Raw genomic sequence first — 26,258 nt, 5'->3', positions numbered from 1 at the left:
AAGTGTAATCTGTGGTGGTACAGAACTGGACCCAATAAAATCAGGTTTGTGTAAATTTCTCTATCTCGCTCTCTCTGGATGCCTTCATTTCTTCCATGTGATAAATATTTGTCACTCTCCTTAACAACTGGCCAATGGTTGGAGGGGTAACTCGTTTCCCGCATGCTGGTATTCTGTAAAAGCCTGACCTAGCGTTTAATCAGCATATCAGAAATGTGAAGCAAAGCCAATTCAGGCATAACCCTGATATTGACCTTAAGTAAGTTTGTAGATCAAATCTGCAACACTATACCAAAAAATAACTATATCCGGGCATTCCCAGAAGATGTGCATCAACGTGCCTGGAGCAGATTTACATCTCCAGTAATTTGGATCAGCCTGAGTGAAAATCTTTACTAGTTTGGCTGGTGTTCTGTACCACCTAGTTGACAACTTAAAATTTGTTTCTTGATATTTGTTACATACAGATACTTTGTGACTAAAATGTAGCATAGAGTCTCGTTGTGGTTCAGTTAATGTAGTCCCAAGATCTGTTTCCCACTTATCTATAAAATGTAGTTTATCTGGTGTATGTGTTGATAGTAATACCTGTAAAAGCCTGTAGTAATAGTAATACCCATGAAAGTGTGCCCGAAGTGTGTTCAGAGGGCCCGATGAGAGACATATAGATTCTATGGGCAAAAGAGGTCTGCAGAAATTAAGTGGATGAGGAAAGGATCAGAGAAAATATGTTACCTGTATAGCCTGCCAACTGCAGGTACATTTGCGCTGGACTGTAAATTCGTAAGCGGTGTCCAAGTTCCCTCTTAAATAAAATGTCGAGCCATGAAAATACCCTATTGCAGCTAGGTACAAAAAGCATGATCCAGCTTCTGAAAGTTTGGGTGTGTTTGAATGGAGGTTAAAGAAGATGGGTATGTCTGACCTTTTTAAAAGTGGACATGGTAAGTGTAGTTTCTAATAATGGGTGCTTTAATATTAGGGAGAGCACAGTGGGAGGGGCCCAGGCTAACATTTCAATAGCGGTGTTCGAAATGGCTTCTTCCAATTGTGCTCCTAGTTTTGTACGTTTATTCGTACACCAGTCCAGTAATCTAGTTAGGTGCACTGATTGATGATATAAGATAGGATCTGGAAATGCTATGCCACCCTTTGATTTTGGAAGTCTCAGGGTCGTCACACTTATTTTCGGGGTATCAGTTCTTTCACATCAGGATTGTTACAAATTTTGCATTGAAAAGGTTCCAGAGATTAGAATAAATATGAGTGGTGAAAGGGGACACTCCTTTCCTCGTGCCAATTGGTTTAATAAATGGTCTAGACAATTCACCATTCACCCTGGCTTGAGATGTTGGTGAAGAATAAAGAGCCTGAACCCACTGCATCTGTAGAATGCAGCATGAGTGGTAGTTTATGGGCGATGGCCTAATCTAGAAGGCTTAGTGTATGTGCCGTGTTATCCCTAGACTCTCTTCTGGAGAGAAAACCGCATTGATCAGGATGTACCATAGCAGCTAGAGCAGGGGACAATCTATGCGCCAATATACTCGCAAATAGCTTTAAGTCACAATTTAGCAAGGATATAGGGCAGTAACTTGTACATGATTGGGGATCAGTAAACATCGTTACATGTGCCATCATCAGTGTATCTTGAACAGGCATATGTCCCTGGTTGATCGTATTGTTTGTTGCCAAGTGAGGTCCTATGATACTAAAAAAAAATTTGGAGTAGGACAAGGTCAAACCATCTGTGCCTGCGGCCTTCCCTGTGGCTGCCTTAGAAATTGCTGACTGCAGTTCAAATAACGTGATGGGTCAGTCCAATAAGTCAGCAGTTTCATCAGGTATGCTTGGTAGACCAGAGTTTTGTAGATATTCATTAATTTTGGCATGTTTCTCTGCAGATGTGAGATAGTGAGATGATTGTTACATATTGTATAACTGGTGATAAAAATGACAGAATGACTGTGCAATATCCCTCATGATTTGGGATATCTTACTGTTATGATTTCTTATACTCAGAATGTAATTGGCAGCTTTTTTTGTGCTAATTGCTCGAGCCAAGGCTTTGCCACCGTGGTCTGTATGTTCATAATAGTAGTGTTTTTTATATATCTGCAGCTGTGACCTAGCCTTTTCTCAATACATCATGTTAATTTGCTCAGGTACCAATTGTATTTTGATTCCAGATCTGCATTAGGCTGTTTCTTGTGTTGTGTTTCTAATTGGTGAAGTTCTTTCAATAACTGATTGAGTTTCTCCTGTTTAAGTTTTTGGAGTCCACTGTCTTGTTGTATGAGTAAGCCTCTCACAAAAAATTTGTGCGCTTCCCAGACATGAAACGGTTTATCAGAAGACCAAGTGTTAAGAGAGAAAAAAGTACCTAATACTGTGTCCATTTTGGATATAACATTAGGTATGCCTAGTAATGCATCATTAAGGCGCCAAGACACTGCTTTACGTGAACTAGCGAATAAATACGTATAAAAAAATGTTTAACCCCTGTCTGTGGGGTGATGGATGCACCAAATATCCACCAGTTGATTAGTGTTTTCAGCTTTTTGTGAAATGTAAAAGACAAATGAGTGGATCCCTTTGAGACATCCTGAGCTGGGCTTAACGTTATACTGAAAGCAACACCCCAGAGAACTGTACCAGTACTGATTTCTTCTACTGTTGCTGACAATTGTTCCATGAACGGGAGTTGGTTAGAGTTAGGCAAAAAACATTAACAATTGTAAATGCTTGTGAGTGTATTTTCCCTTGTACAATAAGGAATTTACCATCTGGGTCGGTATGCGCAGCAGTGAGAATCGAAGGCACTGCCTTGGCTATGATAATGCTAACACCTCTAAACTTGGAGTCTGGAGAAGTGCTGTAATAAGCTGGCTGAAATTTTCTATTGCACAGGTGTAGAACCATATCGTGAGAAAAATGTGTCTCTTGTAAAAATGCTACTTGACAATGAGATCTTGCCGGTGTACTTAATAATATTGACCTTTTCGTCTGTGAGTTAAGGACCTTTACATTTAGTTAGGTGAATTGCAATGCCATATTCAATCCAGTGTCAGGGAAAGAACAAGTAGGAGTTCAAGGTAGTAGGGGTTGTAAAAAGTGTGTCCGAGCAGGAAAAGAAAGAGAAAAAGCTCGGGTCCTGACTATACTAATCTCAAACCTCCAAAAATGAGGTAGAGTGACCTATTGGGGGAAGTGTCACTCAACAGCAGGCGGAGCTGTGCTCACGTCTACAGTTTTAAGTATAACTTGAAAATAAATAGGCTAAACAACAACAAGATACATTAACGTGAAATGAACATAGGCCTAGTAGATAATTCACACATTGAAATTAACAAAATGTGAGTACATTAACTTACTTAACCGTCCCAATAATCATTGGTGATCTTACAGCCGATCAATGAATCAGGAAGGACTGGCAAAAACATAAAAGAGCAATATATTCTCCTCATTTCCATAGAGTATGAGGCAAAGTCCACACATCAGTCTCTCATGCAATCCTGGGGGTGCATCTGGTTAGAATAACTGGTTGAACAGGCAAAGATTACAAAATTGTATGAAGAGAAAGTAGGATGCATTCGGCATTTAACTAATAGTGGCCAACATATCCTAAAAATATTTACGGCTCATGCAGTTCCAGATACTGGCGATTCAGTGGTAGTATGAGTCTCGGATGTAGTCTGTAATGGAAATGCACACTGGGACTCACTATTGACTCTTGCAATCCCTTCAATTCTTCCAACCAATTTAGAACCGGGATGGGATCCGTACCCAGGAAGGAAAACAACGATGAAAGTAATTGGGTGTGCGTGTGAAGATTAAATGTGGAATTATTTTTGCTAATCACAAGATGAAATGGGTGGCCCCATCGGTATGTAGCAGCATTAGAAGAGATGGGATCTAGAAGCGGTCATAGTATCCTGCGAAATGTGCGACTGGATAGGTCAGGAATCCGATAGACATTGGCACCGTCAAAGTCAATGGATCCTTTAGTCCATGCTTTGTACATGACCTGTACCTTGAGGGCAAAGTAGTGGACTCTGCAAAGAACATCTCTTGAAGATGTGTCAGATGTACTTCTCAAAGGTCCCACTCTATGCACCCTATCTAAAGCTATACGCTCGGTAACCGTCCAATACCATATTTAAAATAGCTGTTACAGACATATTCAGATCATTGCCCACAGTAGCTTCAGGGATCCCTCTCAATGTAATGTTATTGCGTCTCCCTCTATTTTCTCGGGAATCAGTCTGTGGCAACCACCTTAGACTCAACAGTGGTTATTCTGTTCCGAAATGTTTCTAACTGCCTCTGTATAGAACCCTCAATACAAGCTGCCAGAGAATCCAGATCAGCTTTGGTTGGGAGAAACTGCAGTAAAGATTGTAAGTCCTGTGGCAGATTTCTTTCATGCAGGGATGCAGAAGTAGATGGTACAGTGAGAGGAGAGGCTGGGGAGAAGACCATAGAAGACCTTGGACTGTTCGCTTGATTTCGAGCGTCATCCTTTGGGTCAGGCACAGCTTGTCCCCACCTGTGTGAAGAGGCTGCTAAGGGGCGCATGAGTGCCATCTTAGGTGTTCCCTGCATCATGGAGCCCGGCGTGCCAGAAGGGAAATACTACAGGGGACTCTCTTTTGCTCGATCTGCTTAGTCCCTTGATCTTTTTAGACTAAGGCATAAGGAAAGTGCCAGTTTCTGCCGCTGAGCAGTCTATTTGTGCAGTAGAAAAAGCCTGGTGTGGCGCGGAGCTCCTGTAGTGTGCTGCTCACACTGTTATCGCGTAGCCAAGTGCTCCCAAACAATATACTTTATCTAAAAATTGGCTGTAAAAAGTCTAAGGCTGTGTAAGGCAAAAAATTTAATTATTAGGGGGGGGGGACTTTTGTAATCAAATCTACAGGAAACAATTGGACATTAGAAACTTCAAATGATGTGAGACCCAATGTCAATGTGGGTCTCAGTATATAAGCTGTACACAGAAAACTTTTACGAAAATAATAGCAGTACAGTAGGTATTTTATGAAATCATGCTAGATCAACATCATACATCACTTACATCATCATCATTCATAAACAAATGAGAGGCCAACAAAATATCTTCCTACAGCCCACAAAACATCAACTATAATCAAAAACTCATCCTGTTTCCCACTAACCTTTATCAATCATCCAACTAAACCTTTTCCTGCATTCTACAATATACAACAATAAATTTCAAGTGAAAACACATACCTAATAATGGAACAACTCCTGCAGATATAATGCACGGCACACACATTGACAATAGCAGAACAGAGATTACTGGTGCAGCCAGTTTACTTATTATAAAATGAAGATCAATATTACGTATTCCATTTGCATATACCTAAAAAAAAGAAAAACAAAACAAAAACAGTAAGACATATGATTAAAAATAAAGTGAATATAAAGTCCACATAATTACCAGCAAACCGCCAAAGTTTTTTCCCCCTCTAATATACTTTTGTTGGGGAGGGGGCAATGTTTTTTACTGTATTTTTATCCCCCAGGCAAAACTATCATTTAAAGCTGAAATACAGCCTTACCTTCATTATTGAGCAATTGTACATGCTTCTCTTCCGAACTTACTCTGATTTATCAGCACATACTGTGTGTTAGAAGATGCAGTCAGTCAGAAGAAGTCAGCTTCATTTTTGGCTGATAGACAGCCAGCATATTCTAGACCCTTTCTTCCCCAGTCTTATTGGTCTAGGCTTCATTCAGCCAGTTTCATTCACTAGATTTCAGTCCTATCAATCATGAGGGCTTGGCCTCACATGTGGGTGTTGCCTAGTGTGATCTTCATCAGGCAGGGCGCAGTGATTTAAGGACATTATCTGAAGGTGGATCTATCTGCTCCCTAGACTATCAGACTGCGATGTTATTTATTCTAACAACAAACCATGGGATCCTACCGCTATACAAATACTCATAGACACAAGCTGGGAAAATAGCAGACAGGTTCCTACAACATTTAATTTAAGATTAGCAAACTGAAAGAATTACAAGAATAAATACAGCATCAACAAACAAGGTGTTAAAATATTCTTTTTATGAGGACGTAAACAAACAGGTAGACAGTGGATTAGCAGTTGACACTTGGACTTTGCTAAAGCATTTGACACAGTACCCCACAGACAGTTAATATGCATGTTAGGGTCAATAGGTTTAGAAAAGTCAATCTGTAAATGGATAGAGAACTGGCTTAAAGACCGCATCCAGAGAGTTGTAAATATTGATTCATACTCTGAATGGTCTAAGGTTATCAGTGGTGTACCCCAGGGTTCAGTGTTGGGACCTTCACTGTTTAACATCTTTATAAATGGTATAGAGTTTGGGATTGAAAGTACCATTTTTGTATTTGCAGATGACACCAAACTATGTAATGGAATCAAGTCCATACAGGATGTCCATAATTCCACAAGCAGACTTGGATGTACATTTGACTGGGCAGCCAAGTGGCAAAAGACATTTAATATAGAAAAATGTAAAGGTATGCACTTGAGGGCTAACAACATGCATTCTTCATACTGTCTAGGGGGGAATACATTTGGAGGAGTCAGAAATGGAAAAGGATCTGGCAGTTCTGGTGGATCATAGACTTAATAACAGCATGCAATGTCATGCTGCAATATCTAAAGCTAGCAAAGTACTTTCTTGTATTAACCTCCCTAGAGGTAAACCCGAGTGTGACTCGGGGTAGAAAAAAGTCACACTCGGGGTCATGTCATCCTATGGGAAGGTAATAGTAAATAGAGGCTTATCTGATCCGCCGGTCTCCTGCGCCCTCCAGCGCCGCGATCTCTGTCTTTTTCCTGCTTCTGCATCTGATGAGTCACCGGGGAGTTCCAGGTGACGTCGGTGCGTGTACATTGCCGGCGGGGCGGGAAATTCAAAATCCATTTGTATTGCATTCAATACAAAATAACTGTATTGAATGCAATACATTGGATTTTTTTGTGTAAAAGCAGTACATTGTTTTCAAAAACATTTATTTTACAGTATATATAATAGTATGAGTAAAATGAGTATTTTATTTTTAATTTAAATTTTTTTTTTTTTTTTTAAATATATAGATTTTTTAATTTATTCAATGAATTGTTTTTACATGATTTTGTGTTTCAAACTTTATTATACTCATACTGTTATATTATACTGTAAAATAAATTTTCATGAAAAACAATGTACTGCTTTTAGACATATAAAACCGGAAATAAATGAACCGCTAGGGAGGTTAAAAGAGGAATAGACTGCAGAGATGGGGACATAATCCTGCCCCTGTACAAAGGATTGGTCACATTTGGAATATGCAGTCCAGTTTTAGGCACCAGTTCACAAAAAGGACATTATGGAATTGAAGAGAGTGCAGAGAAGGGCAACTAAACTAATAAAAGGAATGGAGGAGCTCAGCTACGAGGAGAGATTAGCTCAACTGAATCTATTCTCCCTTGAAAAGAGACATTTAAGAGGGGATATGATCACCCTGTATAAATATATAAATGGTCCAAATAGAGAACTCTCTTCCCTAAAGAGAAACTGTTGATCCAAGGAACATCCCATTGCCTCATGGAATCAGGAAGGAATTTTTTCCCGTCGAAGCAAATTGTACCAGGGTTTTTTTTGTCTTCCTCTGGGCCAACTAACAATTGACATTGACTGGAGTAATGGAACTACAGGTACAGAAGCCCCAACTAGAAATGACACTTTGCTAGACCTAGTTTTTTTCAAACAATGCAGAGCTCATTACAAACATATGCATATAAAAAAATAATTGGGTAACAGTGATCATCATTTCATGAAGCAGTTTTAGCAAGCATTAAGTTTTAGTTTTCGTTTAATGTAAGTTGTAAACCGAAAGTAAAAACAGGAAAGATAAAATTTTAAAAAAAGCTAATTTTACATTATTAAAGGCGGCTCTCCATGACTTGGACTGAGAGGGAACATTGTCCTCAAAAAACACAGTACAGATATGGAATTTTTCAAGTCTGTTAAACACAAACACTTTGCAAAAATTTATTCCAATAGGTAATGAGTTTAGAAGGCTAAAATTAAAACCTATGTGGCTCACATCTAATGTATAAAACCTTAAAAAAGAATAAGAAAAGAGCAATCAAAAATTATAAAAATGAAGCATCACCTTCATCATTTGAAAATTATATAGAATATAAATTATCTCGGGGGTTGATAACGGACGATAAAGAAAAGGCAGATTTACTAAACACTTTTTCAGCTCTGTGTACACAAAGGTAAATAGCAGAGCTCAGATTCCATATTGCTAATAGCAAAGTCACTGCCTTAAATGAGCTCAAAATTTATATGATTGAAACAGTTGGATAACATTAAGATTGATAAAGCACCAGGACCTGATGGTTACATCCATATGTCCTCAAAGAACTGAGTCAGTTATTCCAAAGCCATTCTTTCTAACTTTTGGAGACTCTTTAATCACTGGCATGTTACAATAGGATTGGCATGAGGCCAATGTGGTTCCTATCTAGCATGGATTCAAGAAAGGCTGAAGTTGTCAAAAATGTACTTTCTTTTTGAGGAAGTAAACAGGTAGACAGTGGAATAACAGTTGATATATACCTGGACTATGCTAAAGCATTTGACACAGTACCATAGGATTAGGAGAATTTAATCTATAAATGGATAGAGAACTGGCTTAAGGACCGCATGATTCATACTCTGAATGGTCTAAGCTTATTAGTGGTGTACCCCAGGGTTAGGACCTTTACTGTTTAACATCTTTATAAATGATTCAGAGTTTGGCATAAAAAGTACCATTTCTGTGTTTGCAGATGACACCAAACTTTGTAATGGAATTAAATCCATACAGGTTGTCTACAATCTACAAGCAGACACGGATGCATTGTATGATTGGGCAGCAAAGTAGCAAATTACATTTATTATTGATAAATGTAAAGTTATGCACTTGGGGACTAAAACACGCATGCTTCATACGGTCTAGAGGAAATACGTTTGAGGAAGTCAAAAATGGGGTTTCTGGCTAATAGACTTATTAATAGCATGCAATGCCAAGCTGCAATATCTACAGCTAGCAAAGTACTTTCTTGTATTAAAAAATAAATAGACTGCAGAGACAGACATAATCCTGCCCCTGTACAAAGCATTGGTCAGACCACATCTGGAATATGCAGTCCAGTTTTGGGCACCAGTTCACAAAAAGGACATTGAGCAATTGAAAATAGTGCAGAGAAGGGTAACTAATAAATAGAATGGAGGAGCTCAGCTATGAGGAGAGATTGCAAAGACAAGGAGTGTCAGTCTGAACACAATTATATAGTGGGGCTAACAGGCAGGCTGGGCGGGGACAGAATGAGCAGGTGCATAGAAATCAGCTGGAAAACCTCCAAGGCCTGGACAGAGCAGCCTGAAGCAAGGTAAGGAGACAAACTGCAGCTGATCTGACATATATTTGGTGAACAAAAAGTACCAAATCAGCCATGCTGCTGATCTGTGACAGTATCCCCTCTTTTAGGGTCCATCCTCGGAAGGGATCCCCCGGCTTCTTGGGAAATCGCCTAATAAAGTCCTTCACCAGCAAAGGGGCATGAAGATAAGAGTGGTCCAGCCAACAGCAGTCTAGAATCAATGGACTCCACTTCAAACTCTGCCTCAGAATCCACCCAGCAGGAGCAGGAGAAGGGGATTTGTGGGAATAATGGTTGAGATTGAGAGACTTCAGGAAGTTGGGAATCCGAAGACTGGAGGGCAGCGGCAACTCTTAGGTCACCTGATTAATCTGCGATAAAACAGAGAGGAGTCCAATAAAACGGGGAGCAAGTTTTGGAGATGGGACCCGAAGACCTTTATGCTTGGTAGACAACCAGACCTTATCTCCAGGTACAAATCAAGGGGTAGGGCTCCTCTTTTTATCTGCAGATTTCCTGTGGTGATTTATGCAATGCTCTCTGAGCATCTTCCAAGATTTAATGGAAACTGTCTTCTGCGGCGGCCGGAACTTCTGAACCAGAAGGAATAGGAGGAGGTACTCTGGGGCGACACCCAAAAGTCAAGAAGGAAGGGCTGAAACCAGTAGATGGATGGAGAAATTGTACCAGGCACTGTTTGACTCTTTCTGACCTTTGGACTGTGGATGGTAGGCAGAAGAGAGGTCCAGCTCAATCTCCAACAGATGACAAACGGCCCTCCAAAAATGAGATGTGAACTGAACTCCTCGATCTGGGAATGCTGGAGGGAAGACCATGCAGGTGAACACTTCCTGGAGGAAGATTTTAGCCAAGGCTGGAGCTGAAGGAAGCTCTTTCAATGGAAAAAAATAAGCCATTTTGGAAAAACGATCCACTACAAACAAAATAACTGTGCAACCATTTGATGGAGGTAGGTCCTTGATAAAGTCCATGGAAATTTGGGCCCAAGGACACTTAGGTACAGGCAGAGGAAGCAGTAGACCAGACGGTAATCTTCTTGGGACTTTGTTTTGAGCACATTTGGAGCAGGCAGCAATGAAGTCTCCAGCATCTTCATCTGAGATGAAGTCAAAAGTTTTCCGCAGCCCTTGGTGACCGTCAACCTTAGAATTATGACCCCATGCAAGGATAGGGAGACAGAGAGACTTTTTCACAAATTGGTTTTTCAGGAGGAATAATTTTCAAACCTACAGGGGCAGCTAACAGAATTCTAAAAAGATCAATGATATGTGAAGATTCAGGTTCGATATCATCAGAATCAAAGGAGCGAGACAAGACTAATTGTTCTCCCCAACCCATTTTTGAGGGGCAGGCTGCCCACCTTCCATGATTATTCCGCCAGACACGTTTTTAGCAGCTCTAAATGGACACCTGGGAGGCTGCTCTGCTCGCTCCGTTCTCCGCTGGTAAGAGCTGATTGCTGATTAGAGCCAGGCGGAGTGGGGACAGCGCATGAGGTGATCGGGACACAGGCTGTCTCTCCCCCATCTCATAGCTGTGCCGAGTACCATTGTGTAAACAATGTCTCTGCCCAGCGGGCGTGTGTAATGACGTCATCAGAGCAGTGTGTGAAAATGCTGCATGTCACATTCCTCAGCCTTACAGCTCACTGTGTATAAACCTTCATATCCCCTAAACTGTATGTAATAATGATTTGAAATTTTCAGGCTCCACAGGGAACATTTATAGTATACATTTCACAGGAAGTTTGGGTTTTTGGAAGTGATGAGAGGAGGGCACTGGCTGTCCTGCCCCCTTCTGCAATCACATGCATAATGCTCTTTGTGTTACCTAGAAATAGCGCTAAGAGGTGACATCCGAAGTTAGGCTGAATTCACACTGGCAGTAGGGTTGCATTTGCTGCGTCTACACCTCATTTTCCTGTCGCCAGGAACCAATGCTGCTTGAAAAACTGCTAGGCCTGAAAAGCCCAGCACTTACTGCCTGTTACCAATCCTAGGTGCCCAGCAGTTATCACTGGTTACCAGTTCCAGGTGCCCAGTACTTAACGCCTGTTACCAATCCCTGTGTATGTAATCTTTTTAAAAGGGAGTGCTTTAAAAGGGAGTGCTGAATGAACGGCCTAGGGAATCCTCCCTACCATCCTTTAGACCAAGGCTTTTGGGTGCTTGAAAGGACAGTTATTTCTGTCATGTCTATTACCTCCACAATACAAACATATGTTTTGTGCCCAGCGGCTGGCAGTTTGGACCGATTAGTCTCCATGGGTTCGGCTGAAATTTCGGTAGCCTCTGGCGAGTTAACAAGAGGGATAGGAGCTTGTGTAAATTGTGCGGCACGTTCCTGGCGTCGTTCCCGGAAGCGTCAGTCAGTTTTAATTGCCAGCTGCATGGTGGCATCCAGACTCTCAGGTGGAGGATAGTGCACAAGAGAATCTTTATTTCATTTCAGACAGTCCTAGCTGGAACTGAGATCGGAGAGTGGGGTCATTCCACTGCAAATCAGCAGACCACCGGCGAAACTCAGAGCAGTACTCCTCCGTGGTTCTGTGTCTCTGGCGCAAGAAACGGAGAGCAGATTTAGTAGACACTGCCCGATCTGGATCATCATAAAGAAGACCAAGTGCCTTGAAAAATGGTTCTACAGAAAGAAGGGCAGGATTACCAGGTAGCAAACTGAAAGCCCAAGACTGAGGATCACCTTGCAATAAGGACATCACAAGGGCAACTCATAGTTCTTCTGAGCCAGAGGAGTGTGGGCGAAGATGCAAGTAAAGTAGGCAAGAATTTTTGAAGTTTGAAAACATCTTCCGGTCACCGGAAAAACGATCTGGCAAAGAAATGGTAGCAGGAGCAATTGTAGGAGCTGAGGAAGGAGCAGCAGCGGCACCAGAGTTCCAGTGCCACATCCATATCAAACCTTGTATATTGTTTGTTTTACAAATTTATAAATTGATTATAAATGGATTTTAACCACCCGGCCGTTAAACCTGACCTTGGTTCGGGGTAAAAACACTTGCAAAAAGTGTTAAACCCGAACTTTTCTCAGGTGGGTAAACAAACATTATATTGCAATCCGATTGTCATACATTGTATGAGAATCGGATTACAATTGAAAGAATATACTTACCCGGTCCCCGCAGCTCCTCTGGACACGTCTGTCCTCTTCTGTCTTCTCCCGGCGAGTGCAGTGACGATCTCCGGGGTTTCCTGGTGACATTGCTGCATGCGTCGGTGCGGGAGGCGGGGCGGGAAATTCAAATACCTTTGTATTGAGCTCAATACAAAAAAGCTGTATTGAGTCCAATACAAAAAATTTATAAAATTTTGGACATATTTCGGTGAGTTATGCGGTAATTAGGTGAATTATAAGTAATTATTGAGTAATTCGGTGAATTATAGCCTACAATCTAAAATAAATTTCCATGCCAAAAATTTAACACTTTTTGCATGGAAGTACAGACGTTCGGAAAGAATTAGAATACCCGGCGTTCGCGTACGCGTTCCTCGGCGATTCCTGATGATGTCCGTGCATGCGCCTGTCGATGGGGGTCGTAGCGGGAAATTCAAATATTAGATTCAATACAAAGTCCTGTATCCAATCCAATACAAAATAATACAAAATATATTTATGTGGTTTTGTCTATAGGTATATGATGTTGGACTCTGTTTTAAAATTTACCACACTACGGAAAAATATATTACTATACAGTATACCGAATTATTGCATTTTCAGTAGTTTTGATTTATTTATGTATTCTTGTTTACGCTGATTTTTGTGTTTTTTATTTAATTTTATTAAAAGTAAATATTTTTTTTTTACATGATTGTGTGTTTCAAACGTTTTTTATATTCATGATATCTACTAGACCCTTGTTCAGACATATTTCTGTAAGTTACAGGCCTACAATTTAAAAAAAAAAATTTCATGAAAAACAGTGTACCAGTGTGTAACAGTGAAAATCAGTGAAACGCCCAGGTGGTTAAGGGCACCAAATGTTCATCATTCAAATGTATAGAAATCAATCAAAAAAGAAAAAAAGATCAGAGTATACAATTTTGTTGGTAATTTATTTCTGATGAAGATATTCTAATAATTGTCCCATTTTCATTTCTCAGAGCATTTCACAATACACGTTGCTCCTCACGAGACATGGGACACCAAAAAAAAACAAATATTGTTAAATCGTTTTCAATTTTAGGTCAACCAGGACAAACAATCCATGTGTGTAAAAAGCTTTTTGTGTTAAACTCAGTCTGCCGATTGCCAAATGACACATTTGACACAAAGGGCCTGATTTATTAAAGCTCGCCAAAGCTAGAGAGGATACATTTTTATCAGTGAAGCTGGGTGGTCCAGCAAACCTGGAATGGATCTGGTCCAGGATTGAAAACATTTGCTTACAAATAGCAAATTACTTTTAAGAAATCAATTTCGGGTTTGCTTGACCACGCCAGCAAAAAAAAAAAAAAAAGTTATAGATTATATCTTGTCAAGATCCAGGAAGCTTTTTACACACATGGATTGTTTGTAGGAGGATGGGAGGAAGGATTGCAGTCGGTTAGCTATAATGTTGCCTAGGTGTTTATAGTCCATATTTAACAAAGCAATGGGACAAAAATGATGGTAATTTGGGTTTTTAACACCAATTAGGAAAATACCATGTAAAAAGGTAGGAAATAGAAGGCTCTGGGTGAGAAGTTTATTAATCAGGTCTGTTAGTAGATTTGTCATATACAGTTCATGTCATTTAAAATATTACGCTGGTAGTCCATGAGGACCAGGGGATTTGCCACTAGGCCGACTTTTCATTGGGGTACAACCTATATGCCCGAGATTGTTTGCATCCAAATGGAAAGGGGGTCTTGCTGTGGTAGGGGAAAGGTTTATGGAAACGCAAACACTTTTAAGGCCCTGGTCAGTATCAGTATTCTACAGACACCAGTCCCCAATCTAACTCCTAAGTCTTAACCTTTAGCAAGCCCCCGCTCAGTCTCAGGAGACTGGCTGTGTCTACCAGCACTTAGTTGCCCCCAGAACTGGTGCACACGGGATGATGTCTGGGGATAGGCCGGAAGCTGACTAAGAGCCCAAAGGTACACAGTAGAGCAGAGTCGGGGTCTAAAGTCGGGGGGTTGGAGGACCTGCAGGTATAGAGGCAGTGGCACAAATAACCAGCCAGAGGGTTTGCCTGGAGGTGGGTTGGACTAGTGAGGCTCTAAAGGGGACTGATTTCATCCAGAGTCTCGGCATGTGATAGTTACCCAGAACGTCCTTGATGGCATCAGACAGCCCCAACTAAATTGACTCTTAAGTGCAGGATCATTCCATTGGGAACTGACAGCCCAGCAGCGGAACTCCGCAGCTAACTCCACTGCCCGTCTGTGACCTTGTCCGAGACTTTTTTGCTTTGGCAGTAGAAGTCAGGCCTGGCTCCACATACAAGATTCCCATGGCTTTGAAAAAGTTATCCACAGAGGAGAGGGCTGGGTCCCCTTGAGGCAGGTTAAAAGCCCATGTCTGGGAATCCCTCTGAAGAAGGGATATGACCAGGCCAACTCTCTGAGTCTCCCTGCCTGGTAAGAGTAGTTACAGCTGGAAATACAATTTACAAGACTGCATGAAATTCTCAACTGCAGCACTCACAAGAAAACTTCTCAGGTAATGGAACTTTGGGTATAGCAGGAGTGGCAGCTGCCACAGCAGGAGCAAAGTCTTGTCCCTGAATTTCCTGCACGGTTACTCGGTGTGCCAGTTGGCTCACGACACCTGTCAGGAGCCTGACTTGCTCCTGTAAATCCTCCATGATTTGGAAAAGATATTTGTATTTTGTTTTGTGGCTTGTTATAATTTAAAGCCCTGGTCAGTACCAGTATTCTCCAGACACCAGTCCCCCAATCTAACGTCGCAGTCTTCATCTATAGCGAGCTCCCGCTCAGCCTCGGGAGACTGGTTGCATCCCCCGGCCCTCGGTGCGCAAGGGATAGTGTCTGGGGATAGGCCGGCAGCTGACCAGGAGCCCACAGATACACAGTACATAAATTATCAGGGAATCCAGAAAACAAGCCGAAGTCAAACACAGGAGATCAGTCCACCACAGGAGATCAGGTACAAAGGGAAGGGCACAAGCAGAGTCGGGGTCACAGGCAAAGGTCAGTCCAGGTTGAGTTCAAGTGGAATGTCAAAGGTCAACAAGAGAAAACACTCAAGAATCTCTTCAGCACAGATAAGTCCAGCTAACGCTATAACAGCCACAGAAGACTAGAAGCAGAAAGGCTATAAAGCCCAAGCAACCAATGACAGCATATGATTGCTCAGGAACCACTCTGCCATCAGCTGTAACACCGCTCCAATTACACAGCTGTGCAGCCTCAGTGCAGAGGATGCCGAGAGAAAAAACACAGCTAAAAAAGAAACATAGATGCTGCAACCCTCAGGGCACCAATCCTAAAACCCCGTGCTACCGTGAGCAGCCGCCAGGGGGAATAGGCCGAGCACGCCCTCCTGCGGTGGGGCACCGCCTGGGGTTGTAGGCCCAAAGAGCGCCTCCTAACAACATTGCTGGCAATGGTGGTAGTGATGGGTAATTTTAACTACCTTGATATTGACTGGGGTAATGCCACTTATGGTACAGCAAAAGAGTGGACATTTTTGAATCAAATACAAGATCATTTTTATAGCACAGTTTATAGAAGCACAACTAAAATGATACTTTGCTGGACCTAGTTTTTTCAAACAATGCAAAGCTTAAAAAAATGTACATATAAAAGAAAACCTGGATAGCAGTGATCATAATATGATTTCATTTAATGTAAGCTGTAAACAGGAACCAAAAATTGGAAAGGTAAAACATTATATTTGGGAAGGAATATTGTCTTTAAAGAGCATGAAACAGAAATACGGATGTTTTAAGTCTGTTCTACAGAAACACACTGCAAAAAAATCATAATATGATTTCATTTAATATAAGCTGTAAACAGGAACCAAAAATTGGAAAGGTAAAACATTATATTTGGGAAGGAATATTGTCTTTAAAGAGCATGAAACAGAAATGCGGATGTTTTAAGTCTGTTCTACAGAAACACACTGCAAAAAATATTCCCATGGCCGATTTGCATTCCAAAAATATAAAAATGAAAGATCCCCATCATTTGAAAATTTAAAGTAAATGTTAATGTAAAGGGGAAATCAAATATGCAAAACTTCAAAATTAGGACAGATCACAAAAGAAACTAAGGCAAATCTTCAAAATTTCAATTATTAGCAAAAATATCAGGTCTAAAAGATGACTTGGGGTTGGTAACTGGGGATAAAGAAAAGGTGGATATACTAAACACTTTTCTAGGCCTGTTGTCCAAAATGCAAATAGCATTGTCGCAGCCTCAAACCATAATGGCTCAAAATTGATATGATCAGACAACTGTTTAATTAAACTAAGGCTAATAAAGGACCAGAACCTGATAGAATACACAGACGTGTCTTCAAAGAGCTGAGCTCAGTTATTTCAAAGTCATTGTTTCTAATTTTTAGAAGTAAGCTCAACTTCTGGAAAGATCCTAGGCAGTTTGATAAAGAACCTCAATAAAGGGTTTTTGCTGGAAAAAAATATTATAAGTGTTAGTCAGCATGGTATCAAGAAAGACCCTTGTCAAACACATTTATTCTCTTTATATGAGGAAGTAAGTAAACAGGTAGACAGTGGAGTAGCAGATTATATAGTGTACTTGGGATTTGCAAAAGCATTTGACAGTACGCCACAGACGATTAATATGCAAGTTAGGGTCCATAGGTTTAGAAAATTCTTTGTGTGTAATGGTTTAAAGTCTGCATTTAAAGAGAAGTGTCTAATGATTCATACTTTGAATGGTCTACGGTTATTAGATAAATAAAGTACCTCCACATTCAGTGTGGGGACCATTACTGTTTACCATCTTCATAAATGATATAGAGTTTGGGATTAAAAGTACAATTTCTGTGTTTGCAGATGATACTAAACTATGTAATAAAATTAGGTCCATACAGGATGTCTATAATGTACAAGCAGACTTGAATGCAATATTTGATTTTATTTAATATCAAAAATGTAAAAGCATCTGGGTGTTTTGGTAGATCACAGACCAACTAATACCATGCAATGCCAAGCTGCAATTTCTAAAGCTATCAAAGTACTTTCTTGCATTAGAAAGTAGTACAGACTGCAGGGATTGAGACATAGTTCTGCCCCCAAACTTAGAAAAGTATGTTAGACCTCATCTGGAATATGAAGTCTAGTTTTGGGCACCAGTCCAAAAAAAGGATATTGTGGAAATGAAGAGAGTGCTGAGAACGGCAACTAAACGAAAAAAAGGAATGGAGAAGCTCAGCTATGAAGAGAGATTACTTCACTTGAATCTATTCTCCCTAAAGAACGGGGGATATGATCACCCTATATAAAGGGTCCATATTCATTTTGAAAACATTGCAAAGGATAAGGGGGCATTCTTTGTATACATTGCGTTAAGATAAAGCTGGATGCTTTTTAGAAGCACAGAATATACCTGGGTAAAAAAAATTGAGGGAACATCCGATTGCCTCAATGGGTGTAGGTAGGCTTAGGAAAAAAAAGATAGGTGCATGATCAGAAAGAAAGATTAGGCACAGTCACACTTTATCTACTGATCAAAGTTAAGTACACATAAATAAAAAGAAGTCAATACAGCATAGTGTTCTGTGTGCCTTGGAATAGAATAAGAACTCGTTTGCACTTAAGAGTTCTCCATAGAACTAACACAGGGATTTGAGCAAAGAGATTTAGGGCAGGAGTGACAATTCTTGTTGGGACATGCTTTTTCATACTAGGATCAAAGATGGCATCTGAAATCTTTAGCCATTATTTATTATGGAAACTGTGATGTCAGGAGGTACAGAGTAAGCTGCATATAACATTCAGTATTCCCACTGGTAGGGTTGTATAGGTTTAAAAGCAAAAATGTATATATGTAATAGCAAAACAACTTAAAATTAATTATAATTAAATTATACCTGATTGCACATCACACCAAAATTTACAAAAACAAATAGGAATGTAACGGCATCAAAATAGCAAACAAGGTAATAAGATAAGATTTTTGCAAGCTTGTTGCGTTTTGCAAACAGCTTTTGTAAAGTCCATACACAATATATAATCTATAAATATATACATAACTTCACACAAATGTTTTATATTCTCAGACACATACAGCAGATACAAATCCTGAATCCTGAAAAGCAAGATTGTTTTTAGATATTTAAAGATATATGGGGAAAGATATATGTATGTGTATATAGGTATATATGTGTGGGAAGGTCTGTGATCTGTTTCTCTGTACCAGCCATCTGGACCACCTAGGGATAAAAACAGGTGCCAATAAACAAACTAATTCTCATAATAAAGATGATCACCATTGGGACCTTTTAAGGAGTAATAAACCAATCAAGCCTAGGATAGCTGGAAAGGTGATGGCCCATCTAGACCTTTTTAGTAACACCTAAAATTAGAGGACTTCAGTCAGTTTCCCAATCCATACCTCAGATCTTGCTTCTAGATTCCCATAGTTGAGAAGTCTATTTCATGAAGTTACTTTAACCAATCCTAATCCAGGGGTAGTGTGTCAACCAGTGGTCGTTTTACAGACCACACCCAGCAACCAATCCTAACTCCCCAATGATTTCTAATGGGGATCAACTGTATGAGACTGGGAGCTGGGAAAATGGTGGAAAGCCAGAAGTCAGCCATAGCCAGTTAGAAGCATGGAAGCAAGGGAGAAGTTAGCAAGACCCTGTAGTTAGGGAATCGGGCTCCCGGGGTACCCATTTACATCTTAGCATGTAGCTATAGGATATTCCTGAATACACTCTTACATTGTCTTCAATTTTGTAATTACCGTAATTATGTACTAACAGTATCAGATTACTACAGGGGTTTATCTACTAACAACATTATTCTCATTTACTGTATACTTTGTTGATCGAAGTTCCTATCTCTATATCAACCAATAATGCTGTTCATTTTATGTTTCAACTTGTTGCCTAATTAAACTGTTTGAGTGACTGGCTATTATTTGTGCATGAACCTTCATTTATTGAATATATATGTGCATTGATAGGGTGATAAAATATCCATATTTATGCAGATAATATTCATAGGGCAACAGTGGCGACCAGAGACTCGGGACACAAATTAGTGGGTTCATTCCAACAGCTTCTGTTTTTGTTTTTTTGCAAAAATAGAGTTAAGTGAGTACAGGCTGAGTCAGCCATTCAGACAAGTTGAGACCACAGTGATATTGTCTGTGATATTTTATGCTGCGCGGGTATTGGTAAGAGGCCATACATCATTGCATGTTTGAGTATTTGCAATATTTCACATATGTATGTATAGAAATCCCAAAATAAAAGTGTATTGGATGTACCTATAATAAACCAGTTTAAATTAGCAGGGGAGGATACTTGGGATCATTAACATTAACTTAAAAGTTGTTTAGTAGGATTAAGGTGTTGTTTAAGAACCCCTCACTTAGGTTTGTTGTTACAAAGCAAGTTGGATAAGAAGTTGGATGAGATTTTCAGTGAAACCCAAGATAAATGGATGTTAATTTTCACATTAGTTGGTGAATACAGTTTTTAATAAGATTGATTGATGTCTGGACTAAAGTACATATAGTGAGATGTTGGTTTTTGTTTTGGATAAAAGCATCCTAAATTATGTCATTTGAGAATGGTTCAGATAGCCATTGCATTTTAAGATATTTTGTTTTATTGTCAGCAGTGGTTAAGTTATATTCCTCTGTTTAGGCGGGAATAACTGAAGCTTTAGCCTTTTTGATCCTTGCTGAGGTGTGATCCTTGATATCACCCTCCATTGTTACCTATTTACTGTAAAGCTGACCATTGTTCTTATAATACTGTTGTCTGTGTATTGACTATTTATGGTGAGCAGGACCTTTTGTTTTATCAGGTCTTTGTTCTTGTAAAGGTGTGTATTCCAGTCACAGTCTATTGTTGTTGTAAAACTTGTGTTGGCAGTTTTAGCCTAGAGTGGCATAACTTTATCTGGCACTACTCTTTTGTTCTTGATTTTGATATACATTTTGTTTAGGTTTAAAGTGTTTTTAAGTGGCCACTTTGTACTTTATTATGTATTATCAGTTATCTAACAAGTTTTATTATACTAAGTTTGCAAGTTTTAGGTACAAAAGGCCTGTGGGAAATTAAATCCTTATCCAGTTTGGGAAGGTTTGTGTCAGCTCTTAAGCACTATACTCTTAAGCATAACTGAATCAATTTTCCTCAGATGCTAAATTTAAAGAGTCTCCATGGGCATATGTGCAGGAACTATTTGACCAGAAAACTAAAACCTGTAAAAAGTTAAAAAATCCAGCAAGGGCAGGTATGTATGAAGCCTGCATAACCATGAGTGCGAGAATTAATATATTAGAAGACCTGGTACAAAGTTCTGAAGAGAAAATAATAAAAATGGAAACAGCCAACCAAGATTTACTTCACAAGTTTAATGACACTTCCACCTTAAATGAGATGATCAGATCTTCTCATGAAGAGCAAGTTAAAAAAAAATATAGATCTGCTCAAGGTGAATTAATTAAATACAAGCAGTTATTAGTGAAATCTGAGACTGAGTGTGGTCACCTTACTAGTGCCTATAAAGCTGCCCAAGAGAAAATCGCAGAAATGAAAAAAGGTAAAACTAAGAACTAAAAGACCACATACATTGCAAACAGAGAGAGGCACAGCTGATACAAAACATTTCTGTTCTTAAAGGAAGGGCAGCCAATACTAACCAATTGGGCCAAGGTAAAAACACTGAACCAGCTTGTGCAGATGACATGTTCATCGGTAAAAGGCTGCTGTTGTTGCCAAGAGTAACCAGCGAATTGAAAGAGAACAAAACATTGCCTCTGGAGAAGAATCAGTTTGTTATTAAAATAGAAGGTCCCTCTTCATCTTCAGGCAAGGAGAGAGTTGTTCAACCCCCACATGCAAATGAAACTGGTGTGCCCTGTTTGTATAGTAGGACAGTGGCCTCATCCAGTGTTTGTAGGGAAGGTCAGAACTCTAAAAAACCATTCCTTTGTACTGTAAACAGTCATCAAAGGCTCTTGATATTCAAGGTCCTCAGCCTAAACCGGTCTCAGTGGTAAAGGGATGTTTTAATGCCTTTCACAAGATAGGATGCTATGCTTGTGGACTATTTGGCCACACTGCCAAATTTTGTTTTTCCCTTCCTACTGGTAAGAGGATAAACCATGTCCATATAAAACACACAGACGTGATAATGAGGTGTATTCAGCACGTTGGGGGACCCATCCTCATAAGCATAGGTCTCTCTCAAAAATACAAAGGCACAAAACAATTCTTTACAGGCTGAGAATGACCAACTGAAAATTCAACTAAATAGTTTCTTAGAAGAATTCAGAGCTTTTAAAAGAGTACAGGGAAACAATGAACTGTAGAGGGTCAGGAGTAAGTGACCAAGCTGTTGGGAACCTCCCACAGAAAATACAATGTTATTATTGAATTTGGAAGTTTTTTAATTTAGGAAAAATACAGAACAATGATGGAATCTCAACATGACCCGGACAGGTAAATCTAGAGGACCTTAAAACACACAGTAGGTTGCTTTGGTCTATTTCATGTACAGCGCTGCATAATATGTTTTTTTTTTTAATATAAATACCATTTATAAATAACAATTGATATTAATTTTAATATTTGAATACTTTCATTCATTTTAATTTTGGTGTGTTTTAGGGAGAAGCCTCCAACTGTATAATTGAAGTGAGGTTGGAAAACAATTCAAAATTTTATTTTGGTAGATGTATGCTTTTGTTGTCCTTTCCCTTTTGAGCCTGACTTGCATTTTGTTAAGAGATTCATTAACATACGAATCACTAGTCTTTTTAGAGAAACTGCCATTAGTAAATGACCTTTAAATGGCAGGTAAATCTGTCCCAGAACTTTTTAGTTCTTTTTAAAAGACAGACATTAAAATTTTTGGTTAAAAATATAGATTTGATTCTCATCGCCAATAAAAGTTAAAAGGGTTGAGAAAGGAACAAGTTAAGGAAGTATTAAATCTATAATACTTTTTTCCCTGTGTGCTAAAGTTTCAGGATTTTTTTTTGTTATCTTATCATTTTTGTCAGAGTGTCTGACAAAAGCACACAGTTTTTTTTATTTTGTTTTTTTCCATGTTCCTTTGTTTGGGAGTTACTCAAAGGGAGAGGTGTGTTACTGGATGTCACTCAAGGGGGTGAAATAGGTGTACTGAATATTTTCCCATAATCTGAGAATGTCCCCTAACTTTGTTCACACCTGATATTGATAATATTTTTCATAATCTAAGAAGATCCCCTTACTTTGGTCATACCTGTAATCAGTTACCCCACAATAGGAAAATATTTACCAAATTGTCATAATGACTGTTTCAGTTCTTCACACTTTTATTGATTGTTTGAGTATTGATAATGAGAAACTTCCCAGTGCAGTCCTATTATGTGCACAAATTGGGTATAGATATTGAGTTATTAGGATCAGACTTGTTTATGAGTACAGATATACTTAGACTGATGAGACCTTAGTAAATAGTAATATAAATCGGTACCATTGTACTAGCATAACATGAGTAACTGCCTGAGGCTAGCCTCCACTGGGGACATTTTCCCCAGACACACTTTTTTGGATTTGCTTCTAAGTTTGTTTCCGGATGTACTTGTTTTGCATCCTTGCAATTGCCTATGAAAGTGACCTCTCCCAGAGGAACAGGAGGATTCTGTGTATCTGAGTGCCCATGCTATGGGGTATGTGCACTATTGCGGTCTGCAACACACGATATTGGTCAGTCCCCAGCCCGGGACTCTGCCAGACTGGACAAATATTCTTGTAAGGTGTCTGTAGCGCAAGGTAATGGTCAGAAAACAGAAGCAGTTTGGAAACAAAAGGCGTTTAATCCTTATAGCAATTACAAGCTGCAAGTAAACTTTTACAACTCCTTGAAAACAAACATTGTAACTGGGAAAATGAGTGTCAGAAAGGTGGGAGGTTTTGTTCAGTGCACAGTCTGCCATATGTATGCCGAAATGGAGCAACAGCTCCTAGGTGAATACAGCTGTAACAGATGTGAGCAAGTCTCGCATTGGAGAGATGAAAAGGCGCATTGCAACACTGAAATCACTGGATCACCTTCAGAAGGGTCTCCTGCTCACTGAGCAGGTAGTTAATGCTTAGATGTGGAGGGTGGAGAGGTTAATCTGGATGAACATATAAGAAGTTGGGTTACTGTAGTTAGAGGGAGTGGTAGGGGCACCCTACCCCTACCACCCTAGAGGGAAAAGGAAGGCCAGCCCTGTGTTGGAGCACCCTAACAAATTTGCAAAGTGATGTGAAGATGTGAAGCTGGCAGACCCAGTGGTGGCAATTCTAGATGTTACTGCTACCCCCAACAGCCGGGAGAGCAGCCCATCTAGTAGGGGTGGGGCAGGCAATGCAGGAAGGTGTGGACAGTTGGTTTTCATGGGGGATTCTATAATCAGGAGGACGGATAGAATAGTTTGTCGCACGGATACCTTCAACCGAATGGTTTGCTGTCTCCCTGGTGCCAGGGTTCGACATGTGGTGGACAAATTACTGGGAAGGAGGGAGGAGCTTGGCATGACCCAGCTGTCTTGGTCCATGTTGGAACCAATGACAGGATAGATGGAAGATGGAGGACCCTTAAAAATCAGTTTAAAGAACTAAGTTTCAAGAAGAAGGAAATGACCTCCAAGGTTATATTCTCTGGAATATTGCCTGTGCCATGTGCAACAAAGGAAAGGCAGAAGGAGCTTAGGCAGCTAAACCCATGGCTTAAGTCCTGGTGTAACAGGGAATGCTTTGAGTTCTTGGCTGACTTTTCATTGGGCAACGACCTATATGCCAGAGATGGTTTTCACCTTATGGGAAGGGGGTCTTCCAGATTTAGGGGAATGTGGAGGGATATTTAAACTAGGACAGAGTGGGGTGGGACAGTTAATTATAAGACAGGGTCAGCCAATAATGGAGGGTGGATTGGGGATAGTTGGGGGAGGGTTATGGATAAAATATAAGGAGCTTCCCATGTGACGCACAAACATTGGATTGTGCAGTACTATTTGTACTGAAAAACAAAAGGATATGGCAAACAGTGCTGGTAAATGTAGTGATAGTGTAAACAGCCTGTTTACCAATGCTAGAAGTCTGGCAAACAAAATAGGGGAGTTGGAAGCCTTGAATGAAGAAACATTATGACTAAGTTGGTATTGCTGAATCCTGGCTTTGTTCTTCACATGACTGGACTGTCAACATTCCTGGGTATACTCTCTTTCGTAGAAAGTGTCATAAGAAAGGGTGGTGGTGTCTGCCTGTATGTGAAAAGTGATCTGAAAGTGATTGTGAAAGAAGAAATTGTTGATGGAGCAGGCTATAAGGTTGAGGCATTATGGATGGAGTTTAATGTGGGGATGCATAACACACAAATAATTATTGGAGTCTTCTATGGGCAGTGCTAAGGAAGAAATAGAGAATCAAATACTAGATAGATACAGATAGAAAAAGCAGCAAAAAATTGAAATATTTTAATCATGGGAAATTTCAACTACCTGGACATTGACTGAAGTAATGGCACTACAGGAACGGCAAGGGAGAAAATTTAGGAATTTATGATAACTATTTAGGATAATTTTATGGTACAGATTATAGAAGCTCCAACTAGAAATGATACTCTGCTGGACCTAGTTTTTTCTAACAATTAAGAGCTTATAACTAATGTGCATATAAAACAGAATCTGGGTAGCAGTGACCATTTTTATGAATTCATTAATGTAAGCTGTTACCAGGAAGCAAAAACAGGAAAGATAAAAACATTTAATTTTAAGAGAGCAAATTTTCCATTATTAAGGGCGGCTCTCTGTGACAAACTGGGAGACAATGTTTTCCTCAAGGAACACAGAACAGAAATGGGAATTTTTCAAGTCTGTTCTACACAAGCACACTGAAAAATATATTCCAAGAAATATTATGCTTAAGAGGTTAAAAATTAAACCTATGTGGCTTACAGCTCATGTAAAAAAAGCCATAAAGAACAAGAAAAGAAAATATAAAAATAAAGGACAGATTGCACAGGAAAGTAAGGGAAACCTCAAAAGTTTGTTTAAATATATTAATAGCAAAAAGATCAGATCGGAGTCACACTCGGGGTCCCTTTAGGTAAGAAAAACCCCACCTATCTTCCTTCGTTGTTGTCCCCCGTCGTCCTTCTGGTCCCCCCAGGTCCTGGGGACACGTCTTCCCCCTCTGATCTCCAGGCGCAAAGTGATGAGCCGAGATCTACAGGGTTTCCTGTGACTACAATGTAAAAAAAATTTACATTCCAAAAAATTGTAACGCTTTTTACATGGAAATTTGGACAGAATTAGACCGCTGGGGGGGTTAAAGGATGTCTCTGGGTTGGTAACTGGTTATATGAAAAGGCAGATTTACTAAACACTTTTTTAGCTATGTGTACACAAAGGAAAATGGCAGAGCTAAGGTCCAAATTCATAATAGCAATGTCACTTAGGGTTGACACCAGGACCTGATGGATTACATCCACATGTCCTCAAAGAGCTGAGCTCAGTTATTTCAAAGCCATTATTTTTAATTTTTAGAGACTCTTTACTCATTGACATGGTACCAATGTGGCCAATGTGGTTCCTACCTTCAACAATGGAGCAAAGTCATTACCAGGTAACTACAGACCGGTTCATTTAATGTCCA

The 26,258-nt window shown here is 39.8% G+C and overlaps 1 protein-coding gene across 6 annotated transcripts in view; it reads right to left on the bottom strand.

Annotated features, from left to right (window-relative positions):
- The window catches only part of MARCHF6 (membrane associated ring-CH-type finger 6), a 314,477-nt gene that overhangs the window by 28,612 nt on the left and 259,607 nt on the right, over nucleotides 1-26,258 (bottom strand). For 5 of the 6 annotated variants that reach the window (XM_072411957.1, XM_072411959.1, XM_072411960.1 and 2 more), the window contains one exon: nucleotides 5,251-5,383. The exons of the other annotated variant lie outside the window; for it this stretch is intronic. In XM_072411957.1, coding sequence (XP_072268058.1) covers nucleotides 5,251-5,383 — 133 coding nt within the window. The remainder of the gene's footprint in view (nucleotides 1-5,250; nucleotides 5,384-26,258) is intronic. 6 annotated transcript variants of the gene reach the window in all.

Source organism: Pyxicephalus adspersus, chromosome 5 (genome assembly GCF_032062135.1).
Source record: "Pyxicephalus adspersus chromosome 5, UCB_Pads_2.0, whole genome shotgun sequence".
In the NCBI taxonomy this organism is placed as follows: Eukaryota; Metazoa; Chordata; class Amphibia; order Anura; family Pyxicephalidae; genus Pyxicephalus; species Pyxicephalus adspersus.
Note: the sequence above shows the minus strand (reverse complement) of the source record. Positions and strands in the feature narration are given on the sequence as shown.